We start from the raw sequence: 19,416 nt of genomic DNA, 5'->3' as shown, positions 1-19,416 counted from the left end.
TCCAAGTCCCTGCCTCTCTCTGCCCCCAACCCTCTTGACAGACGAGGCTTCAGAGCTCGGACATGTGTGTCCCATGGCCCAGGGCTCCCGAGGGGACCATTTGGGTCCTTGCTCCACCTCCAGCTCTGGAGAAGCTCGCAAGCCCTCCGGGCACAGGCAGGGAGAGGCAGCTGGGCCCAGGCCATGGCCATCAGTCTGCAGCAGCTGGGATGCCCAGCGCACAGGCTCAATTACTGGGACCTCAACTTTGACACCCCCAATCCCAAGGTCCCTGTGCCCCAGTTCTGGGGTCCAGGAAGGAGAGGCTGGGGAAGGACAATTGGCGATTCTCCCGCTTTTGGAAAGTTTCAGCCTTCCTCCACTGGAGGCCATCCTGAGTCTCTCCCACTGAGAGCTGGAGGCGTGGAGGGCTTTTGTTGCAGGAGAGGAGAGGGGTCTCCAGGCAAGTCCACTTTGGTCCCTAGTAAACCAAGCTAAGTGCAGGACATTTCAGTGCTCTGGACACATGCCAGCTGTGCTTGACCTCCTCCCTTCACCCCACGGAGTCTCTCAGCTTCAGGGACTCTGTTCCTGGTTCAGGGTGCATCTCTGGGCCCAGCCAGTATCCATGTGCGACGGGAGGGATGCAGTGTTAGCTGTGTCCCTGAGCCACCTCCAGCTCTGAGCAGGTCCCATGTTGCTGAAAGAACAGACTTGAAGAGAGAGGCTCCCAGTGTTGTGTCCCTAGCACCCTGCCCCCAGCAGAGCCAGGAGCCCTGTGTGTGCCTGTGGTCACCTCCTCACCATGTCCTTCTGCCCTGGTGGAGCCCCAGCCCAGCATAGAAGGTCCACTCCTGGAGATCGCCCCCCCTGGCCGCCAGGATCCCACTGTAGCTAGGAGCCTCCTTTGCTCTGGTTCCTTGGCACCCCAACAGCCCCAGCTTTCTCTTCTACAGAATGGGGGATGGGATGTCTTGCCTTCCTGGAAATCAGTTGGTGTCCTGGGTGCATAGTGGGGGGGCATGGCCTGCTGGTTCTAGCTCAACCCCCAGGTTCCCATCTCTGAGTTGGGACTCAGGGCTCTGTGCAGCCCCTCCCCCACCTGCAGCTCAGGATTCAAAAGTCTGCAACCTTGAAGCTTCCCTTGCGGTGCTGGGGTCCTGCCCTCCCAGCCACAGCAAGGTCTGCCCATCTCTAGGTTTCATCAGTTAACAAGGACTTGGAGATGTGGATAGGTCTGGAGCTGTTTCTGCCTTCACCTTACAAACCTGCGTGAACTAATCTGTGCTCTGCAGGGCTTGTTCAAGGGAGGGGGGGCAGACACAGGCTTCTGTGCTCCTGGCCGTCACGGTCCAGCCCAGGACACAGACATTAACCAGAAAGATGCGCGGACCAGGTGATAGCTTGATGAGAGCAGGAGGAGCAGGACTGGGGTGGAGACAGGCGGGGAGGTCTGCTGACACTCGAGCTTACTGGAGGCCACAACCCGTGCAAAGGTCCTGAAGCCATCGTGCGGTGTGTGGGTGGAAGCCCTAAGCCAGAGAGTGATGGGTACATGAAGGGGCAGCAGTAACAGATTAAGGCAGGAGAGGAGGAAAGGGACAGAGACCAGGCCTGAGAGGTGGCTGTGGGCTTTGGCCTCTATTCCAGAGGAGATGGGATTGTATGTCTTGGAGGAGCAACAGGGAGGCCAGTGGGGGTAAGCATGGGGTTAGGTTTATTCAGAGTTGGGCTTTTGCCAGATGAGCTACTGAGAAGGGCATCCGAGTCACGGGTATATGCAAGGGAGGGGGGGCAATGCTTGTGGAACCTAAACCTAGAGAGGAGGGGGGCAGACGTGTGAGGCTCTGGCCTGCTGGAGTCAGCTTTGTAGGAATGAACTGGAGAGGGGTGATGGTGAGAGAACAGGGGGTGATGGGTGTTGGATTGATGTGCCTAAGTGGGGAGGGGGAGAATTACTAGTGGTGACAGGGTCCACAGAGTAACGGGCAGAGGACGAGGTCATTGGCAGGAGGAAGAGGTCGAGACTGGGGCAGGGAGTTGCAGGATGGTCCACGAGAACAGAGACCACCAGGAATTCAGACCTGACACAGTGATGGGGGCGGTGCCCAGCGCGGGATGGTGGGGTGGTTGGTGCAGCTGATAGCTCATGTCAGCTTGGACTCTTGGGGAGAGGGGGTGGGTGCCCCACTTCCAGGCCAGGGAGGCGAGGTGGGGAGAGAAGAAGCGGGGGAGCCGGTTCCTGCCAGGGCAGGAGGCAAACCTGGTCCCTGTTGGGTGGGACAGTTAAACCATAGCAACTGAAAATGTCTACTTGAAAAAGTCAAGGCAAAACCAGGAGCAGATGATTCGTTTTCACTGAACACAACACGCGGGTATTGTGAATCATGGGCACAAGGTGAGCTTTTCACAGAACACAGATGCTGAGACCCAAGGGGCTCACCTGTGATTGACCACACAGGAATGTGACCTTACCAGGAAAGACATGAAAACTAAACGGAGAGAATGCAAATTCAGGTTGTTTGGAGTTTTTAAAAACTTTTTATTATACGAAATAGCTACGTACCAAAGTGCAGAGAGTGACGGTGACAGTTCCCTGTGTTGCCAAGGACCAGCTCAGGACAGTCGGGGTTCCTCTCTGTCCCCTCCTTTCCTGAGTCCCAGGCACCATGTCTCTAGGTGCCCATTTCTCTTAGTAAATAAAGACGACAGAGTGAGCGGGGCCTGCAGGCTGTGTAGGGAGCCCCAGCCTCCCGTGCTGAGTGTGCCTCGACGGAGCTGGGGGGGCGATTGGGTGCTGCCCCCTCTTTATTCAAGTAGAGTGTCTTGTGCCCAGGGTCTCCAGCTAGCCATCAGAGAGCCTAGCAGTAGCCAGATGGGCCAGGCCCACGTTGCTCCAGGGGTCCAACTGCCTGGCCTGTACAGACACTCAGCCTCGTTTTATTTGAAGCATGAGATGTAATTTCCATACAGTAAAATGCCTTCTGTGTAGCGTTCGTCAATTTTAACAAACCCATTTGCTCTTGTAACCCACACCCCATCAAGACACAGGACACTTCCTTCCCCCTACAGGACAGTTCTGAGGGGGGGCGTTAAAGGAGACACCAGAGGGGAGCTGGAGGGGCAGGAGGATGATCCCTGGGGGAGGAGAAGAGAAGGAGGAGGGTGACCAGCAGATGGCAGGGCCAGCGTTGGCCACTGTAGGAGACTGCAGCTGGTGAAGCTTGGGGTGGGGTAGGCTGGCCACCTCGGAGCTTCTACCCCAGTGCAACCTTCCCTCCCTCACTTCCCAGGGGGTTGCACACTTTCAACATTTGCTCTGGAACTTTGCCCCCCATGGTCTCAGAGCGCTCCCCCAACCCCACCCCCGTCCCCGGTCCCTCCCTGCTGTGTCCCAGAGAGAGGTCCACACTTGCCCCCTCCTATCTGGCAGCCCTCTATTTTCTCATTCTCACAGGAAATGGGCCCTGAGGACCACAGTTTCTCAGCAAGCATAGTTGGTCAGCCTTCTGAACTCTAGGTGGCTCCTTTGCCACCCCCACTGCCACTCCTAGGGCTTTGCTTCCTGGGGGACATGTGACACATTGCCCATACCACCCTCCAAGGGAAGACTTGCGCCCCATTGCTCCGAGTGGACACCCTGCTGTCAGAGGCTGCAGGAGCTGCCCCAGCACACGTCACAGGCTTCTAGCGGTGGCCTGCATCTGACGACTGGCCAATGCAGGAGTGAAAGGCGTGGCCCTTTGGGGACAGGACACCTCTGGGGGGCCTTTCACTCCAGAGCTGTTGTGGGTGCTGGGGTGGGCCCTGGCAGTCCTGACCCCTCTGCCCTCCCCAGCGCTGATCACAGTGGCACGTGCTGCCCACTGCTGCCTCTGAGCCTCCTCCTCAGAGAATCAGGCCTGTGGGAATCGGAGTCAGAAATGGTCTGAGAAGGCAGGCAGCAGGGGCTTGGGCAGGCTCGCTCACCGCCTGGCTGGCACTGAGGGCCCATCTGCTGCGCGTGGAGCACAGAGGGCCCAGGGCACAAGGCCAAGGTCCAGTTGTTAAAACTTTCCAGTGGTGAGCTGGGATCACACAGCAGGAAGGGGACAGACCAGCTGCTGCATTGTGCCAGGTGTGTGGAAAGTGCAGGATGACAGTGGCAGTGGGGATAGTGGGGTGGGGTGGCTGCGCTCAGATCTACTGAAGCTTGGAAGAAAGAATAATGAAAGATTGAGAGCGACCCCTGAGAGGGGGAAACAGACAAGGTGCCTGGAGAGAGTTACCGGGCAGACAACCCAAGTGGACTCCCCAAGTTCACAGATGGAGCTGGGTGTGTCTGGAGGGCAAGGGTGGCCAGAGTCGGCAGGATAGAGCGCCAGAGAGGACAGCAGAGCCCAGGGGTCCCCTCAAGCGTTCCGTGGAGTGCTAGTCAGTGCATGAGTGCTAGGAAAGTTCTGGAGTCTGGGGAAAGAGCCACCTGGAAGGATGTGAAGGAACAAGGTCTGGAGCTCACACAGGGCTGAGAAACTCAGGCCCAGGTGTCAGCTTGAGCACTCAGGTTGGCTCTATTCACAGAAGTCAAAACTAATAGGAGGGGAAACCCTGCCCTGAGGCCTCCTCGCAAAGCTTGAAAGCAAAACCCAAAGGGACCACTCTGTTTCCTAGCAACTGCAACTGCATCGCAGAACCCATCCCAGGGTCATTCATAGGAAGACAGAACCATCTGTAACCCAACAATGTAAGATTCACGTCTGGGCACCAAGGGAAAACTTACGAGGCGTTCTCATAGCAGGAAAACACTGCCCACAATGAGGAAAAGACTCAGCCATCAGAAGTGAGCCAGAGTGACACAGGTGACAGAGTTTGGGGACAAGGACATTACCACACTGATGGCTATGTCCCCACTGTTGCAGAAGCTAGAGGAAAGATTGAACATGTTAGTGGAGACATGGAAAGTACAAAAAAGACCCAAGTTGAACTTCTAGAAATGAAAACTGCAACGCCTGAGATTTTTAACAAACACACAGGATGGAATTAATGATGTTGGATCAGACTCTGCAGAAGGTTTGTGAACTTGAGGACACACAGTAGAAGTGAGCCGAAGGGGAACACAGAGGGAGACAGACTGACGGGAAAGAACAGAACACTAGAGCTGTGGCACAGCTTCAAGGGGCCGGCAATACAGGTAATGGGGTCCTGGACGGGAGGAGAGGTTGGAAAAAGCAAATCTGTAGAAGTGATGGCCAAAGAGTTTCCAGGTTTGATGAAAATTATAAGCTTACGGATCCAAGAACTTGGTCAACACCCCCGAAGCACACGTTATGGGAAGAGAGCCACACCGCGGCACATCCTAATCCAATGATAAAGGGATATATGAAAAGCACCAGAGGGAAGGGAAAAACAGCACATTCTGTGTACAAAGGAGCAAAGATAAGGACGAGGACAGATTTCTCATGGGAATAAAATGAGTGGGCAACCATGGGGCAGTGTCTTCCAAATGCAAAACGTCACCGAGAGCCCTACACCCAGTGAAAATGCCTTTCAAAAATGCAGGTTAAATGGATGTTTCAGACATACAAAAGCTGGAAGAGTTCATCACCAGCTCCAAGAAATCCTAAAGGACGTCCTAGGGCATGAAAATCTGGATCCCCACAAAGGAATGAAAAGTATGGACATTGTAACTACAAGTGAGTACATGTGAAGACTTTGTTTCTTATTATTTAAAAGCTAATCAACTGATTAAATAAGAAATAACAATGTACGTGGGATTTACAACCTGTGTAGAAGTAAACTGTATAAGCAGACAGCACAGAGCCCTGGGGAGGGGGGGACGGAAGGATGATAACTGGCACCCACAGAACATTGAGTCATCATGTCTCCTTACTCTCCCGTGGCCTGTGAACATTTCTCCGTCTTTCCTTCTTTTCCATAACCTTGACAGTTCTGAGGGGCGCTGGTCAATTCTGTAGAATGTCCCCCAGTTGTGGTTTATCTGAAGTTCTGCGATAAGCCAGGGCTCTGGGTTTGGAGAGGTGGGGTGGCCTCATTGCATCACAGCAGAGGGTACGTAGGTCCACGTGACTCACCACTGTAATGCTGACCTCGGTCACTCAGTTAAGGTGTTGTCTGCCAGGTTTTTCTACTGCAAAGCTACCATTTGTCCTTTTCCTGCTGAAGATTTTCTGTCCCCGTCCCATTCATGTGCGTGTATGGAGGGAAAGTGAACGGGCACTGAGAACCCCCACAACTGGCTCATCCAAGGAAGGACACCTGAGAAACCCTGTCTGCATCTGGACCTGACTTGGACAAAGGACCTAGGCTTGAGGCCTGAGCTAAGTGCTGTGATGAAACGAGACACTGCGTTCTTGGGAGGGGCCAGAGATGCACTGTGGTGGACAGTGTCTATTGGTGGTCACCCCCTTGGTGGACCCTTCCACAGTGACACTGGGCTTGGCCAGCTGACTTGCTTGACCACTGGGACATCGGTGTGAGTGATGCCAGCAGAGGCTTAATGGGATGGCGGTCCCTGGGGGCTTCTGTTCCTGCAATAGTCTCTCTCGGAATATAGCAGTAACATAGTCTGCTGAACAAGACACACCACTTAGAGAGGCCCTGGACAGTGGGGGTTGACTTGGACATGCTGGTCACAGCTGAGCTCCCAGCTGACAGCCCCCCAAGCAGCCCCAGCTCCACACGTGCAGTGGAGCCACCCAACTGAGTCTGGCCAGCCCACAAAATCGTGATAATGAGGAAATCGCTGCTGTTTCAAGCCCTGACGTTAGGCTGGCTGCATATGTCACAACCGAGAACTGAAGCTCCTTGTCCTGCACCCATGGACGCCCGTCGCCCTCTGTGCCTTCCCAGCTCAGGTTCTACACCACAATTATCACCACTCCCTCCTCCAGCACACATTCTTATATTGTTCTGGCTTAGACCAAGCTGTCTGCCTACTGCATACCCGCACCCAGGCACCAAAACTTTGCTCAAGATAAACAGGAAATCATACTTCCTGGTCCTTTACATTCCTTCACTCAGAACTCCTGATTCCTTAGTGTCTGTTCCTATGACCTCCGGCCCCAATGCCCAGGCCAGAAACCCTGAACCCACTCTGAATTGCTCTCCTTTCCGCCTGCATCCAGCCTGCCAGCAACTCCTGTTTGCTGTGGCCTCAAAATGTAGCTCAGACCCGTCCCTGAGGGGCTGTCCTCTCTGCGTCCACCCAAGTCCCAGCTGCCCCTCTCTCCCTGCGCAGTTCCTGTGAGCTCCCTCCCCAAACCCAGTACATCTCTGCTCACAACTCCTCCTCAGTGGTCTCCCGTTGCGAAGAGCTACAGGCTCCTGCCTTCCCATCCTGTCCTTCCTGGCCAGCCATTCTCCTTGCTGCTTCCTGAACAGGTCCCTTTCAGTCCTGCCCTTGACACTTCCTGTCCTCTCTGTCCAGAGCACCACAAGCCCCGCAGCTCTTCGTATCAGCCCAAATGTTGCCTCCTCAGAAAGGCCTTGCCTGATCCCTTACTAGAAGGACCCCACCCTCCTGAAAGCACAGAAGTTAGCTCTTCAGCCCTTGTCCCTGGAGATCACCAGCTCCGGGACGGCGGTCCCCAACCTGAAGTCTTGCTGACCCATCTGAGCAGCCTTCTGGAGCTGCAGGGGTTGGCATGCGGCTAACCCCTGTTCAAAGCTGACAGGCAGCCTGGGCGTCCCGGGTCTGGCTCAGCCACATGACACTGGCCTAGCCAGCCCAGCCCTTGGCCCTCCTCCCCTCCCGTCCCCACAGTCCCCCAACCTGTCCCAACCCGTTTACTGCCGGGTTTTTCCCACCCTCCCAAGCCCACCCCCTGGGTAAAAGCTGGGCACTGCCATTCTGGGGACAACTTGAGCCCCATCTTCTGAGGGGCAGGAGGTCCCTGCACTTGTGTCATCAATGACCAGCTCCCTGGGATTGCCTAAAGCAGTTGCAGCAGCCCTTGGACCAATCCCCAAAGACAGGCACGGGTGCTGCTGGGCCCACTGGGTATGGCCAGCCTTGGGATTAGGAGGCCACCAGTGAGTGACTCTGAGCTGTGGCTCCAGGCAGGGCAGTTCTATGGGCACGTGACCGGGACAGTCGCACAGGGCCCCAAGCTCAGAAGGGCCCACACTTGGTCTCATGGGAATTCTTAATAGTTTTTTAACAAGGGGCTATGCATTTTCACTTTGCATGGGACCCTGCAAATTATGCGGCTGATCCTGGTTACAGGGACATTCAGCTGACATAATGCACTAAGACCTGGGTCACCAGCATGGCCCTCTCTGACTAGCAGACCCAGGTGGACAGGGCCAGGTGCCACTCCTGGGTCCCCATGGCCCACTGCCTTCTCTGTTCCCACAGCAGCTCCCAACACCCAGAAGGCAGGAATACCCACCAGACAAGGGGTTCTAGCAGGCACCTGGGAACAAGCTCCAGGGACCGCACCAGTCTACCCCCCAGCAGGCCTCCAGCCTGGCCTGGGATTCTGCAGCAGCACCTTTGGAAGTGTCTTAGGTCGAGGCACAGGGCAGGCCTGTGGGTGTGCCCTATCCCACTGCTGAGTGGACTAGAAACAGGCACTTGAGCCAGACTGAACCAATCAGGATCTGAATCCTGGATCCCTCTCCTTGGTTGGCTCTTCTGAGGCCAGGTAGGACCAGCTCTTTGCTGCAGGCTGAAAGTGGCAGTGTATTCTATGCCTGTCCCATGATGGGTCCTACCTCCTAGAGTCCTGGAGCTCCTCAACCTTGCTCCCAATGCTACCCGTATCTTCTAACCCAGGTTGGGGGTGTGGGGGGTGGTTCTCAGACTGCCTTCCCAGGCCTTGGGAGGTGTGCACTCCAGGAAGACCCGGGAGCTGGAGCCCGCCCCCACCCCTGCAGAAAAAAACACTGCTAGAAGCAAGAGGCAGCTTTACTGAGAGGATATCCAGGGGCGGGTGGAGGTGGGAGACTGGAGGTGCGGGAGAATGCGGTCCTGAGGGTGAGGGAAGGGGTGGGGTGCCGGCCGCAGCGTCACACGAGTAGGTCAGACTGAGAGCTCGGCTTGTGGTAGTCTTTTGTCTTGCATAGCAAGACGCCTGGGCTCAAGGCGGCCCCCAGCGGCCAGTGACGGACCACGTGCCGGTAGGACGTGTCCAAGCAGTCGAAGTAGTTAATGTTGAGCTTCCGGGCAATGTGACGGCCCAGAAATTCCATTTGCTGTGGGCGCAGGCAGCAGTGAGCTCCCATCCAGACAGCAGGTGCCCCGCCGCCGCTGCACCCCTGGCCAGCCCTTCCCGTCAGCCCTCCCCGTCAGCCCTCCCGGCCGCTCCAGCGCAAAGGCCAGGCGGAGGCCCACGTCGTTGTCACCCTCTGCCTGTGAAACCCTAAGACCGTAAGCAGTGCTCAGTCATGTGGAACTGAGAGGGGAGAGCAGCGTCTGGGCCTGGGGTGTGCAGAGCGGAACCTACCTCGTAGCGCTCTGACAGGTGCACCAGCACCAGAGGCTCCAACTTGTAGCCGCACAGAACCAGCTGGAAGAAGCACCTTTCGTAGGCTGGCGAGGGGCACGCGGCTCAGCCCGGGGGCTGGGGGTGGGGGTGGGGGGGTTCGGGGGAGGGGCAGCAGGCCGGCTTGCCCGCCCCTCCCGGTTCCCAAGCGGCGTCCCCTTCCCTTGCACACCCTCTCCCCGCGCCCACGCTGCCGCCCCGTGCGTCACCGTCCGAGCTGCGCGCCAGGCGCACGTAGACCAGGTGCATGGGGCCCTGGTACACGGTGCGGCCCTGGATGGAGAAGTGGTACATGCCGCAGGTGTGGTTCAGCACCAGGCGGCGCCGCGGCAGCGACGAGATCATGATCCACAGGCCCACGCACACGCCGTACGCCGGGAAGCCCCACGTCTCCTGCGTCTGCACCTGCGGGCGCCGCGGGATCTTCTGAATGGGCAGGGGCGGGGCGCCGAGCTGGGGAGGGCGGGCCTCCAGGGGAGGTGGACGGTGGGGGACAGCCCAGGAGCTCAGACCTGGCTCACGATGCCGAAGCTGACCAGGAAGAGGCAGACGCCGAAGAGCAGCATCCCCTTCCACAGCGTGTCCAGGTAGTACTCGAGCACGAAGACTGGGGGGCGCGGCGGGCCCGCGTGAGGACGGCCAGCCCGTGCTCGCAGCCGGCTGTGGCAGTGCCAGGGCTCCAGGCGCGGTCAGCGTCCTGCTGCACTTTCTGCCGGGGCCCACGCACCAGACACCAGCTGGCCCCGCCCCGCACCCAGCCCCGCCCCGTTTAGACCCAGGCCCCGCCCCTGTATCCTGCTCGCTTAGTGCGGTGCTCCCACCCCTCGGGGTTCTGGTTTCAGGCCCCGCCGCCCGCCGCCGAGCGCACCGTTGGGCTGCTGCTGTGTGAACGGATAGAAGCTGTTGTTCTTGAGGCGCTTGGCCAGGTGGCGCTCGGTGCAAAAGAGTCCTAGGGCCCAGAGCTGGAAAAGCTTGCCATGGAAAGTCGTGGGCGGACCACTGATCCAGCCCTTGGGGGCCGGGGCCTGGGCCTGGGTCAGGCACAGGCAGTCAGCTGGGCGCCTCACCTACCTGTGACCCACTGCCCACAGTCGCACTCCTACCTGAGAGGAGAAAGTCTCCAGGGCTGCGGTCCAGGAAGGAGCTGGAGCTCTCAGGCAACAGGCAAAACGACACCAGGTGGCATTCCAGGCTGAGCTGCGTCTGAGTTCTAGAAGCTCTGGGTGGAGGATTCTAGAAGAGGCTGTACTATTGACCACCCCTTCTCTGGAGTCCCCTGGTCAGGCCCCTGAAGTGGGCGTGTATTTCCCTGCTAGTCCCCAACCCACCCACCTGAGACCCCTTGTACAGCCTGGTTGGGGTCCTTACTTGAAGGTGCGGTGGCGGGATATCCCGGCCTAAGATGGATTGAAATCTGTAGGCAGGTACCCCACACCAAACCCTGTGCCCAGACCAGGGCCTCCCAAAACCACCAGACAGCGTGCCTCAGTATCCCCAAGAATGGGGCACACATGCACTCAGTCCAAGATTGCAGCCCAGCAGTGACCAGGCAAGGCGCAACAGCCACAGGCAGAATCAGAGGCCTTGGAGGACTACCCTGCAAACAACACAGGCTCCAGGCCAGCTGTAGCCCATAGTGGTTCCCTCAGGTATAAGCCTTGTGCCCTCACCCCAACCCCAAGGACCACAGGGAGTTCTTAAAAATTTTTTATTGCAACAAAGCATTCCAACATCCAAAACGGGAAGGGTGTGGGGTGGGCTCCCTAGCTGGGAGAGGGGGGGCTGGTGAGCAGCTGCTCCAGGCACCACCGGACTTCCTCTGGGCCCCGGTAGGCGCGCTTCAGGCCCCTGGGAAGGCAGCAGCAGGACTCCAGGTTGAGGTACAGCAGACCTGGGCAGCTGCTGATCACAGAGCTGTGGGGGCACGGCAGGCATGGGGGGCTGAGCCACAGGCTCCCAGAAGGCCCAGGCCCCAGCAGGGCTGGGCCAGGATAGGGACTGCAACTGACTCTGCCACCCAAGCCACCGAGGCCCAATTCCAATACCCTCGGTGTCCCCGAGGCCGACCCCAAGCAGGGGCTTGGCCAGTATGAGCTCCCCTTTTGGATCCCTGAAACTGGCAAGGAGGCAGGATGGGGGGCAAAGCTCACTGGCTCCAAGGGACTGAAGGAGGGGTGCTGACCTGACAGTGCTGGGTGTGACCCGGGTACCCCTGAGGTTGAGAGAGCACAGGGCCGCGTGTGAGTGGCCAGGGGTGCCTGAGAAGACAGCTAGGGCCTGCTCCAGGTCCTTCTCACTGAAGCCCTGGCCACTCAAGTCCAGTTCCCGCAGAGTGTGGCACCACTTGTGGGTCAACAGGGGGCTGCCCTCCTTGGCTAGGGTCAGCCGGTCTGACATGCCATACAGGCCCAGATGGAGCTGCTGCAGCTCTGGAGGTGAGAGGGGTGGGCATGAGCTGCAGGTGGGCAAGGGTCCCCACATCGCACCTGCCCAACCACCCCCAGGGAGAGCTGACCCTGACACGGCAAGTCACACAGGCCAGCAGGTGTGATTCGGGCACAGCCACGAAGATCCAGCAGGCGCAGGTTAGGGGAGCCGCGGAGCAGGCGGCCCAGGGCCTCATCGCTCACGAAGCTGCAGGTGGGGCCGGCGAGGCAGAGCTCCTCAAGGTTGGGAAAGCCTGGGCCAGGAGTCCCCACGCGTCCGGAAGGTTTGGGCAGCCACATCAGGTTCAGCAGCCGCAGCACCTGGGAACAAGGCCCAGGCTGTAGGTGGGGAGGGCGTGACAGGTGGGAGAGGCGGGGCGGCAGGTACCTGAAGCTGGGGACATCCTTTCTGCAGGGCCTCCACAGGCAGCTGGAGGGGAGTGTTGTTGGGGTTGATACCCGAGCTCACCTCCAAGACTTGCAGCTGGGGGCAGCAGCTGCCCTGCAGGGGGTGGGGGGAGAGGCGTGGACACGGGCTCAGTGCCTGGCAGTCCCTGGCTCAGCACACACTCTGCTTCTGCCTGTCACCAACGTACCAGCAGTGCACCCAAGATGGCTGTTGTCTGGGAGCTGTAGGTCAGCCACAGCTTGCGCATTCGCGGCCCCACCTCCTCCAAGAAGCTCACCATGGCTGTGGATTCAACCTGGGGACCCAGCACAGGAGTATCTGTCACCTTGGCCCAGGCTGCTTCGGGGCCCCTGGGGACAACGGGCTCACCATGGAGTGCTGTATGTCCAGGCTGTGGAGCTGGGGGCAGGCTCTGGCTAGCATGATCAGAGTGTCAGGGGTCACACCGTGGCAATCGGAAAGCTTGAGGAAGGTGAGCCGAGGGCAGGACTCGCTAACCAGCTGTAGAAGACACAGGGCCAGCGGATTGGGGGAGGGCAGGCTGTCCACAAGCGAAAGAAACCAGCGGCTGGTGCCAGTTTACACCACTCTACTTCCTCAGCTATGACCTCCTTCCTACCTCCCTGTTGGAGGAGACAACAAAAAAGGAGAACCAGGCAGGTATCTCCATGGGACAGCGTTGGGTCCCCTGGTGCCTGACCCATTCCGTGGAAGTACTGGGCAACCCCACACTATCACAGCTGGCGTGCAGGGCAGCCTGGAGCTCTCACCTTCAACACGGAGTGTACCTGGTACTTCCAGTGGATGAGGGTCAGCTTCTGGAGCTGTGAGAACCTGGGCGGACAGCAGAGGCAGAGATGCAGTGTCCTCCCCACCCATCACCTTGGTGTAGGGACACAGGAAGGTGCCTGGGACTTTCCACACAGCGCAGGTGGAGTGAGGGGGTCAGGAAAAAAGGGAGCTCCTCACCGGCTGGGCATCAGGCCTTCCAGGGAGGCGAGGAGCTTCTCTTCGGCCTTGGCCCCGCCAGCTTTGGCCCCGCCTTTGGTGGGCCGGCCAGCCAGTGGGGGCGACAGGGTCACGGTGTGCCAGAGAGCCGGCTGGGAAGCGGCCTCGTGCCAGCGGCGGCACACGCGTGCAGCCCTGGAAGGAAATCTCTGCTGAGGAGCCGGGCCTTTTGTGGCCGATGCCCGCAACCGGAGGCCCCAACTCTTACAACAACAAGCGAACCCCTCAGGTCAAAGCGAGGCGCCCGGGGCTCCGACTGGACCCCGTGAGAGACTGCGCTTTCTGACACGCGTGCGTACGCGCTCACTTTCGTCCTCTGTCCCGCCTCTGCCACCCGCGCGGTGGCAACCGGTCAGCCTGCGCTCTGCCGCTGCACCCAGTGGGCCGGGATACCTGCCGAGGAAGGGCATGGGCCCATCGACCGCCACCAGCAGCCCGAAAATCTGCAGCAGGATTTCCAATGGAATGCGGTCGCCCCAGCCCGGGTCGGGGGCCTGCGGCGGCGCGGGTGCGGGTGCGGGTGCGGGCGCGGGCGCGGGTCTGGGCCTGGCCTTGGCCGCCGCAGCGCGGGCCCCTAGGGGCGGCAGCCGCTGAGAGCGGCGGGCGACGCGCCGGTGCGCGCGGGCGCGGGAGGGCCCCGGGCCGGGCAGCAGCAACAGCATGCTGTCCGACTGCAGCAGGTGGTACCCGGAGCCGCTCGGCGCCAGCCGATCCCACCACCAGTCCTCGGCTGAGCGGCCCCGCGACCCGGCCGGCGGCGCGCCCCGGACTCGGCGCCGGGCCCGCCGGGCCCCACCGGGCGCCATAGCCGCCCGCAGCGCTGCAGGGCCCGCCCCCGAGGAGCGGAAGGGGCGGGGCGCTGGCGGAAGGGGCGGGACTTCCGGCGGCGGCCCACGCGGGGGCGGGTCAGCCCGGGGTTCTCCCGAGTGCCCGGCGGGGAGGTGGCGTCCTTGCGGTGGTGCAGCCGCGATCCGGGGCCCACCGGCTCTGGGTGGAGGCCGAGAGCCTGGGCTGGAGGCAGCGCCATCACAGTGCGGCGGGACAGCTGGCCGCCGGCTCAGGGAGCGCGCGGGGGCTGGACCCGGCGGCGCGGGGACCCCGGCGCCCTGACAGCTCTCGGCCGCCACCGGACGCGACGAGGGCGGCGCCCGCCGCGGCCACACCCCTTCAGGATCCCCGGTCCGCTTCGGCCGGCCGGGCCCTCCCGGAAAGGTGGGCTTCGACGCCGCAACGGTACGCACGGCTCCTGACAGATGCCCCGGCCCGGCGTCCTTGTCCCTGTGTTCGTTTTGGGTGAGGGTGGTGGTGGTCTCCGCAACTCGGACCCCAAGTCTTTCGTCGTTCTCCCCTGGGCCCGGCTCCCTGCTTCTCGTCCTGACGGCCTCGCGGTGTCCCGGGCCCGACACCGTCGCAGGGGCTGCTGGGGGCGCTTCGCCCACCCCCGGGCGCTCTCCCCTCTTCTGATTCCGGTCTCTCGGTTGTGGTCCCGCATGCGCGTCTGCTTCCTTCAGGCTACCGAGGGTCTTCAGTTTCCAGAAGTGACGCAGCGCCTTCTTTGGACCTAGGTGGGGAAGGAAGGGCTTGGCTGTGACCTTTGCCCTGTCCTGGAGGGTCCAGCATTGGCCGAATGGCCGCAGCCCCGCTGGGCCGTGTGGTGCTGACCCACCTGCTGGTCGCCCTCTTCGGCATGGGCTCCTGGGCTGCCGTCAACGGGATCTGGGTGGAGCTGCCTGTGGTGGTAAAAGACCTTCCCGAGGGTGAGTGGGAATGTGCCCTGGAAGGTGGGCCGCTGCGGCTTTGTCCCTTAGCACCCCGCCTGAGGCCTCCTCCCTTCCCTGCAGGTTGGAGCCTCCCCTCATACCTGTCAGTGCTTGTGGCACTGGGCAACCTGGGTCTGCTGCTGGTGACCCTGTGGAGACGGCTGGCCCCGGGCAAGAGCGAGCGCATCCCCATCCAGGTGGTGCAGGCACTGACTGTGGTGGGCACAGCCCTGCTGGCCCTGCTGTGGCACCAGGTGGCAACAGTGGCAGGGCGGCACCACTCCGTGGCCTTCCTGACGCTGGCCTTGGTGCTGGCTCTGGCCTGCTGTGCCTCTAATGTCACTTTCCTGCCCTTCCTGAGCCACCTGCCGCCTGCCTTCCTGCGATCTTTCTTTCTGGGTCAGGGCCTCAGTGCCCTGTTGCCCTGCGTGCTGGCCCTCGTGCAAGGCGTGGGCCGCCTTGAATGCGCACCAGCCCCCACCAACGGCACCCCAGAGCCCCCCCACAACTTCCCAGAGCGTTTTCCTGCCAGCACCTTCTTCTGGGCGCTGACCGCCCTTCTGGTCACTTCGGCTGCTGCCTTCCAGGTTCTCCTGCTGCTGTTGCCATCGCCACCGTCCGTGCCCACATGGGGTCCGGGGCCTGGCCTGCGGGTGGGAGCCCCAGGAGTGGAGGAGGAGGAAGGCGAGGCGGCCTTGCCGCTGCAGGAACCTGCGGTCCGGGCGGCGGGCACCATGCCCAACCCGAATCCTGAATCCCCGCGGCTGCTCCCTGCCCGCAGTGCCTGCCTGCTGGGCCTGCTGGCTGTCACCAACGCACTGACCAATGGTGTGCTGCCTGCCGTTCAGAGCTTCTCCTGCCTGCCCTACGGCCGTCTGGCCTACCACCTGGCCGTGGTACTGGGTAGCGCCTCCAACCCCCTCGCCTGCTTCCTGGCCATGGGCGTGCTGTGCAGGTGCACAAGGGGCCTTAAGCCACTCGGGGTTGGACTTCAGGGAGGCTGGGGCCCAGTCCTGGCACAGCCAGCCCTGAGTTTCTGCTTCCCCTTGGCAGGTCCCTGGCTGGGCTGGGCGGTCTCTCTCTGCTGGGTGTGCTGTTTGGGGCCTACCTGATGGCGCTGGCAGTCCTGAGCCCCTGCCCGCCCCTTGTGGGCACCACTGCAGGGACGGTCCTTGTGGTAAGTACACTGGGGACACTGAGGCAAAGAGGGCGGCACAGGGGAGGTTTGCCATAGAGCGGGCCGTATCAAACTCAGCCGGCTGCTGTGTGCCCTCCCAGGTGCTGTCGTGGGTGCTGTGTCTGGGGCTGTTCTCATACGTGAAGGTGGCTGCCAGCTCCCTGCTGCATGGCGGCGGTCGGCCGGCACTGCTGGCAGCTGGTGTGGCCATCCAGGTGGGCTCCCTGCTTGGTGCTGTCGCCATGTTCCCGCCCACCAGCATCTACCACGTGTTCCGCAGTGGGAAGGACTGTGTGGACCCGTGTGGACCGTAAATCCGGGCAGGTGGGGACCTCACTCTGCCCCACCCGTCTCAGGCTGGGCCGTCACAGTGCCTGACTGCCCGCGGCCCTAGAGGCCCACCCCACGCGGGGCACGCTCGTGCACACCTGCACACTCCACAGGACGCCCTGACACTTCCACCAGGTGGGGACCACAGAGTAGGTCCGGAGTCCTGGCCCGGCTGGGACTGGGGCTGTGGCCCTGGCACTTGCGTGGGATTTGCATAGTAAAGCATTTTTGTTCCCCGAGTCCAAGCTGCTGATCCCTAGAGCACTTTTCCTGTGAGGACAGGCTTCCCCTAAGGCACAGCAGTGACCTGGCTATTCAGGAGCCCACCACCTCCAAGCTGCTCTCCTGGAACCTGGGGCTGTGCCCTCTGAGCCCAGGATTGCTCCCCCCGCCCCCCACCCCCTGAGACCAGCCCAAAGGCCAGCTTCCAGGGCCAGGAGCCGGGGCCAGGGACCTACATAGGCTTCAGTGGTGAGGGGAATGTGGTACCCACCCAATGCCAGCCCACCTGGCATCTTCCCAGCTAGGTCCCTGCTCCACAAGCGTCTCGAACCGTGCGGTGGGCTGAGATAGCCGGGCATGAGGGTCTGGCAGGACAGGCTTTGTGACATGGGTATGGCCCACCTGCCCACTGCTCTGGGGGCGAGGGGAGAGCAATCCTGCCAGGGGATTTACACCAGGGGTTTGTTGCAAGGCCCGGGCTCAGAGGGGGCTCACTGAGTGAGGGTGCGGAATAAGGTTCCAGCCAATCTTAGGACACTTTTGCTCAAGAGCACCTCTGCCTGTCGCTCCCCTGAGCCACCAGCCTCCAGTTTCTGGCTCCTTCCGCAATCAATGCCACAAAGGCCCCAAACCCTTTGTTCAGGCAGACATGGCAGCAGCTGCCTTCTACCTACACGGCCGGGCCCGCCCTGGGACTGCAGCTGGGTCCTTGCTTGTTGGTGTCTGTGGGGAGTGGGGCCTCAGCACCAGCCTGGGCCTGTGCTGGAAGGACCCGGGGGTTCTCCCACAACAAGGGCTACAGGGAAGCGGAGTAAGAACCAGAGCCAGGCAGGAGGGATGGAGGCTGCAGTGGGGCGGGGACCCCCCACCCCGGGGAGCCGGGAACCCGGGCTGTGATCCAGTGTGGTTGGCCTGGCCTCAAGACCCCATTCTCAGACAAAGGGCCCGCTTCTGCACGGGAACCCTGCAGCCACAAGGAGAGGGGAGTGTGGGTGCTAGAGCAGCTGCCCCTCTGCCTGTCGCCCCAGCTCCTCCCATGGTCTCCAGTGCCCAGGAGCCGCTGGTCCTTGCCTTGGCCTGCGCCTGGTTCTCTGGGCCTTGTCTCCCTCCCCCTGCCCCCTTTCGTCCTCCCTGCTTTGGCAGGACCAGCTGAGCACGAGCAAGTCCCCAGTGGGAGGGAAGGACCCGCAGGCCCTGACCATTGGAGCTTCCTTTCTGGGATTCCATGAAATCCTTGGTGGGGACGGCCCCCAGCGGCTCAGACACAGCCCAGCCCTGAGGGCAGGAGGCTGCCCGCCAGGCCCTAGCCTCCCAGGGTTGGGGGCTGCAGAAGCCACCTTTGGTGGTGGTGGTGGGTGGAGATTCAGAGGGAAGAGGTCAAAGGGGTGGGGTGAGTGGCATGGCCATGGGCCTTGGTGCGCCCTCCCCACTCCTCCTCTGTCCTCATCCATCAGCACCCATCCCCTGCCCACTCTGGGGCTAGAGCTGGTGGGGCTCTCCTGGTTCCTTCCTACTGTCCCTCCCATCCGGCAGTGATCAAAGGCACTTACGGAGCCTCTGCTGCCCATGTGTGTGTTTGCCAGGTGTGCCAGGCCCTGTGGGACATGCATGGAGGGGGGTACGTGGCCCTGAGCGGGGGGCCAGGGGTGGATGTGGTAGCTTGGGGAAGCCACTGCCCTTTGAAGTCTCCAGGGCCTTCCTGTAAGTGTGCCGTAGGAAACAGGCCAGGGGCCAAATAACAAGGGGAGGAAGGTGCCGCCCGGCACGCCCTTCCCACTCATGGCTGCCCAGGAAAGGCCAGTGGCCAGGGAGGCAGGACACCCACCACGCCAGCCCCTCAGAGCTGGGTACTGCCCCCAGTACCCATGAGGGCATGTGCACTTCCCACTGGACAGCAGGTGGCAGCCGCCATGAGGCTCAGCCCTGCCCGAAGGGCCCCTCAGGCCAGGGGTTGGGGGACTTGCAGGAGACCCCAGAGGGAGGCCGTGGCCAAGGCAGGACGTAAGGCGTCATGTTGTCCCCAGAGGGCAGCCCCCTGGATGACAGCAAAGCCTGAGCCACACGGGCCACTGTTGCACATCCCACTACCCGGGGCAGGCCCCTCAGTTCCTCAGAACGAGAGAAGGGCCAGCCAGGGCACGGCCACAGACAGCCTCCTTTCCCAGGTATGGCCTTCTCACCCGAGATAGCCAGTGAGTGCCGGGACAGGGCCAGAGGATTAAAGGTAAGGCCTTCACCTTCCTTCAGTCCTGTACTTCTCAGCCCACAGAGGCCTTGGGCAGGTCTGTGTTCCGGTGGCTGTAGATGTGACAGCACCTCGGTGAGAGAATGGTCCTGTCCCCTCATTCGCATCTGCCCAGAGCCCCCACTGCCTGACTTGGGGGACACGGGATGATGGTCCTTTAAGGGACTCCTTCTCCTCCATGGGATTCAAAGGGACCTAGCTTTCCTGGCTCTAGAAAATGGGAGTATGGAAGTGGCTGGGCCTCTTGCCAGGGAATGGGCACAGGTCAGCAACTCCAGAATCTGCTGCTGGCCAGGCCCCCACCCCAGCAAGCCTGCTTCCCATGGCTGTGGGGTCACTTGGGCTCCCCCTTCCAAGCACTGGCCTCATTCTCCC

General features: G+C 61.1%; 3 protein-coding genes across 9 annotated transcripts; 1 reads left to right on the top strand and 2 right to left on the bottom strand.

Annotated features, from left to right (window-relative positions):
• Positions 1–8,903: 8,903 nt before the first annotated feature.
• TMEM249 (transmembrane protein 249) lies at positions 8,904–10,650 on the bottom strand (the record flags this gene model as incomplete). Its single annotated transcript, XM_081070876.1, has 6 exons — positions 8,904–9,174; positions 9,426–9,511; positions 9,674–9,869; positions 9,977–10,071; positions 10,333–10,518; positions 10,641–10,650. 6 exons carry the CDS (start codon positions 10,648–10,650, stop codon positions 8,989–8,991), a joined length of 759 nt encoding a protein of 252 aa, XP_080927002.1. The 3' UTR covers positions 8,904–8,988.
• Positions 10,651–10,965: 315 nt separating this feature from the next.
• On the bottom strand, positions 10,966–14,191 carry FBXL6 (F-box and leucine rich repeat protein 6). 4 transcript variants are annotated; one of them, XM_081070580.1, is made up of 9 exons: positions 13,701–14,191; positions 13,269–13,442; positions 13,088–13,133; positions 12,669–12,800; positions 12,487–12,594; positions 12,279–12,392; positions 11,980–12,211; positions 11,647–11,893; positions 11,137–11,378 (listed from the first exon to the last, which is right to left on the bottom strand). In XM_081070580.1, the coding sequence occupies exons 1-9, from the start codon at positions 14,111–14,113 to the stop codon at positions 11,228–11,230; spliced, it is 1,617 nt and encodes a 538-aa protein (XP_080926706.1). In that variant the 5' UTR covers positions 14,114–14,191; the 3' UTR covers positions 11,137–11,227. The 4 variants fall into 4 exon arrangements, with proteins under 4 accessions (XP_080926703.1, XP_080926704.1, XP_080926706.1 ...); XM_081070579.1 differs by having other exon boundaries at positions 11,143–11,378; positions 13,070–13,133; XM_081070577.1 differs by having other exon boundaries at positions 10,966–11,893; positions 13,070–13,133.
• On the top strand, positions 13,694–19,071 carry SLC52A2 (solute carrier family 52 member 2). 4 transcript variants are annotated; one of them, XM_081070592.1, is made up of 6 exons: positions 14,424–14,540; positions 14,873–15,064; positions 15,149–16,022; positions 16,121–16,244; positions 16,346–16,568; positions 18,962–19,071. In XM_081070592.1, the coding sequence occupies exons 2-5, from the start codon at positions 14,935–14,937 to the stop codon at positions 16,556–16,558; spliced, it is 1,341 nt and encodes a 446-aa protein (XP_080926718.1). In that variant the 5' UTR covers positions 14,424–14,540; positions 14,873–14,934; the 3' UTR covers positions 16,559–16,568; positions 18,962–19,071. The 4 variants fall into 4 exon arrangements, with proteins under 4 accessions (XP_080926717.1, XP_080926716.1, XP_080926718.1 ...); XM_081070591.1 differs by lacking the exons at positions 14,424–14,540; positions 18,962–19,071 and adding an exon at positions 13,694–13,815 and having other exon boundaries at positions 16,346–16,812; XM_081070590.1 differs by lacking the exon at positions 18,962–19,071 and having other exon boundaries at positions 14,211–14,519; positions 16,346–16,816.
• The last annotated feature ends 345 nt before the right edge of the window (positions 19,072–19,416 follow it).

The sequence above is a fragment of the Rhinolophus hipposideros genome (assembly GCF_964194185.1).
Source record: "Rhinolophus hipposideros genome assembly, chromosome: 13".
In the NCBI taxonomy this organism is placed as follows: Eukaryota; Metazoa; Chordata; class Mammalia; order Chiroptera; family Rhinolophidae; genus Rhinolophus; species Rhinolophus hipposideros.
This window is presented reverse-complemented; position numbering and strand designations above follow the sequence as displayed.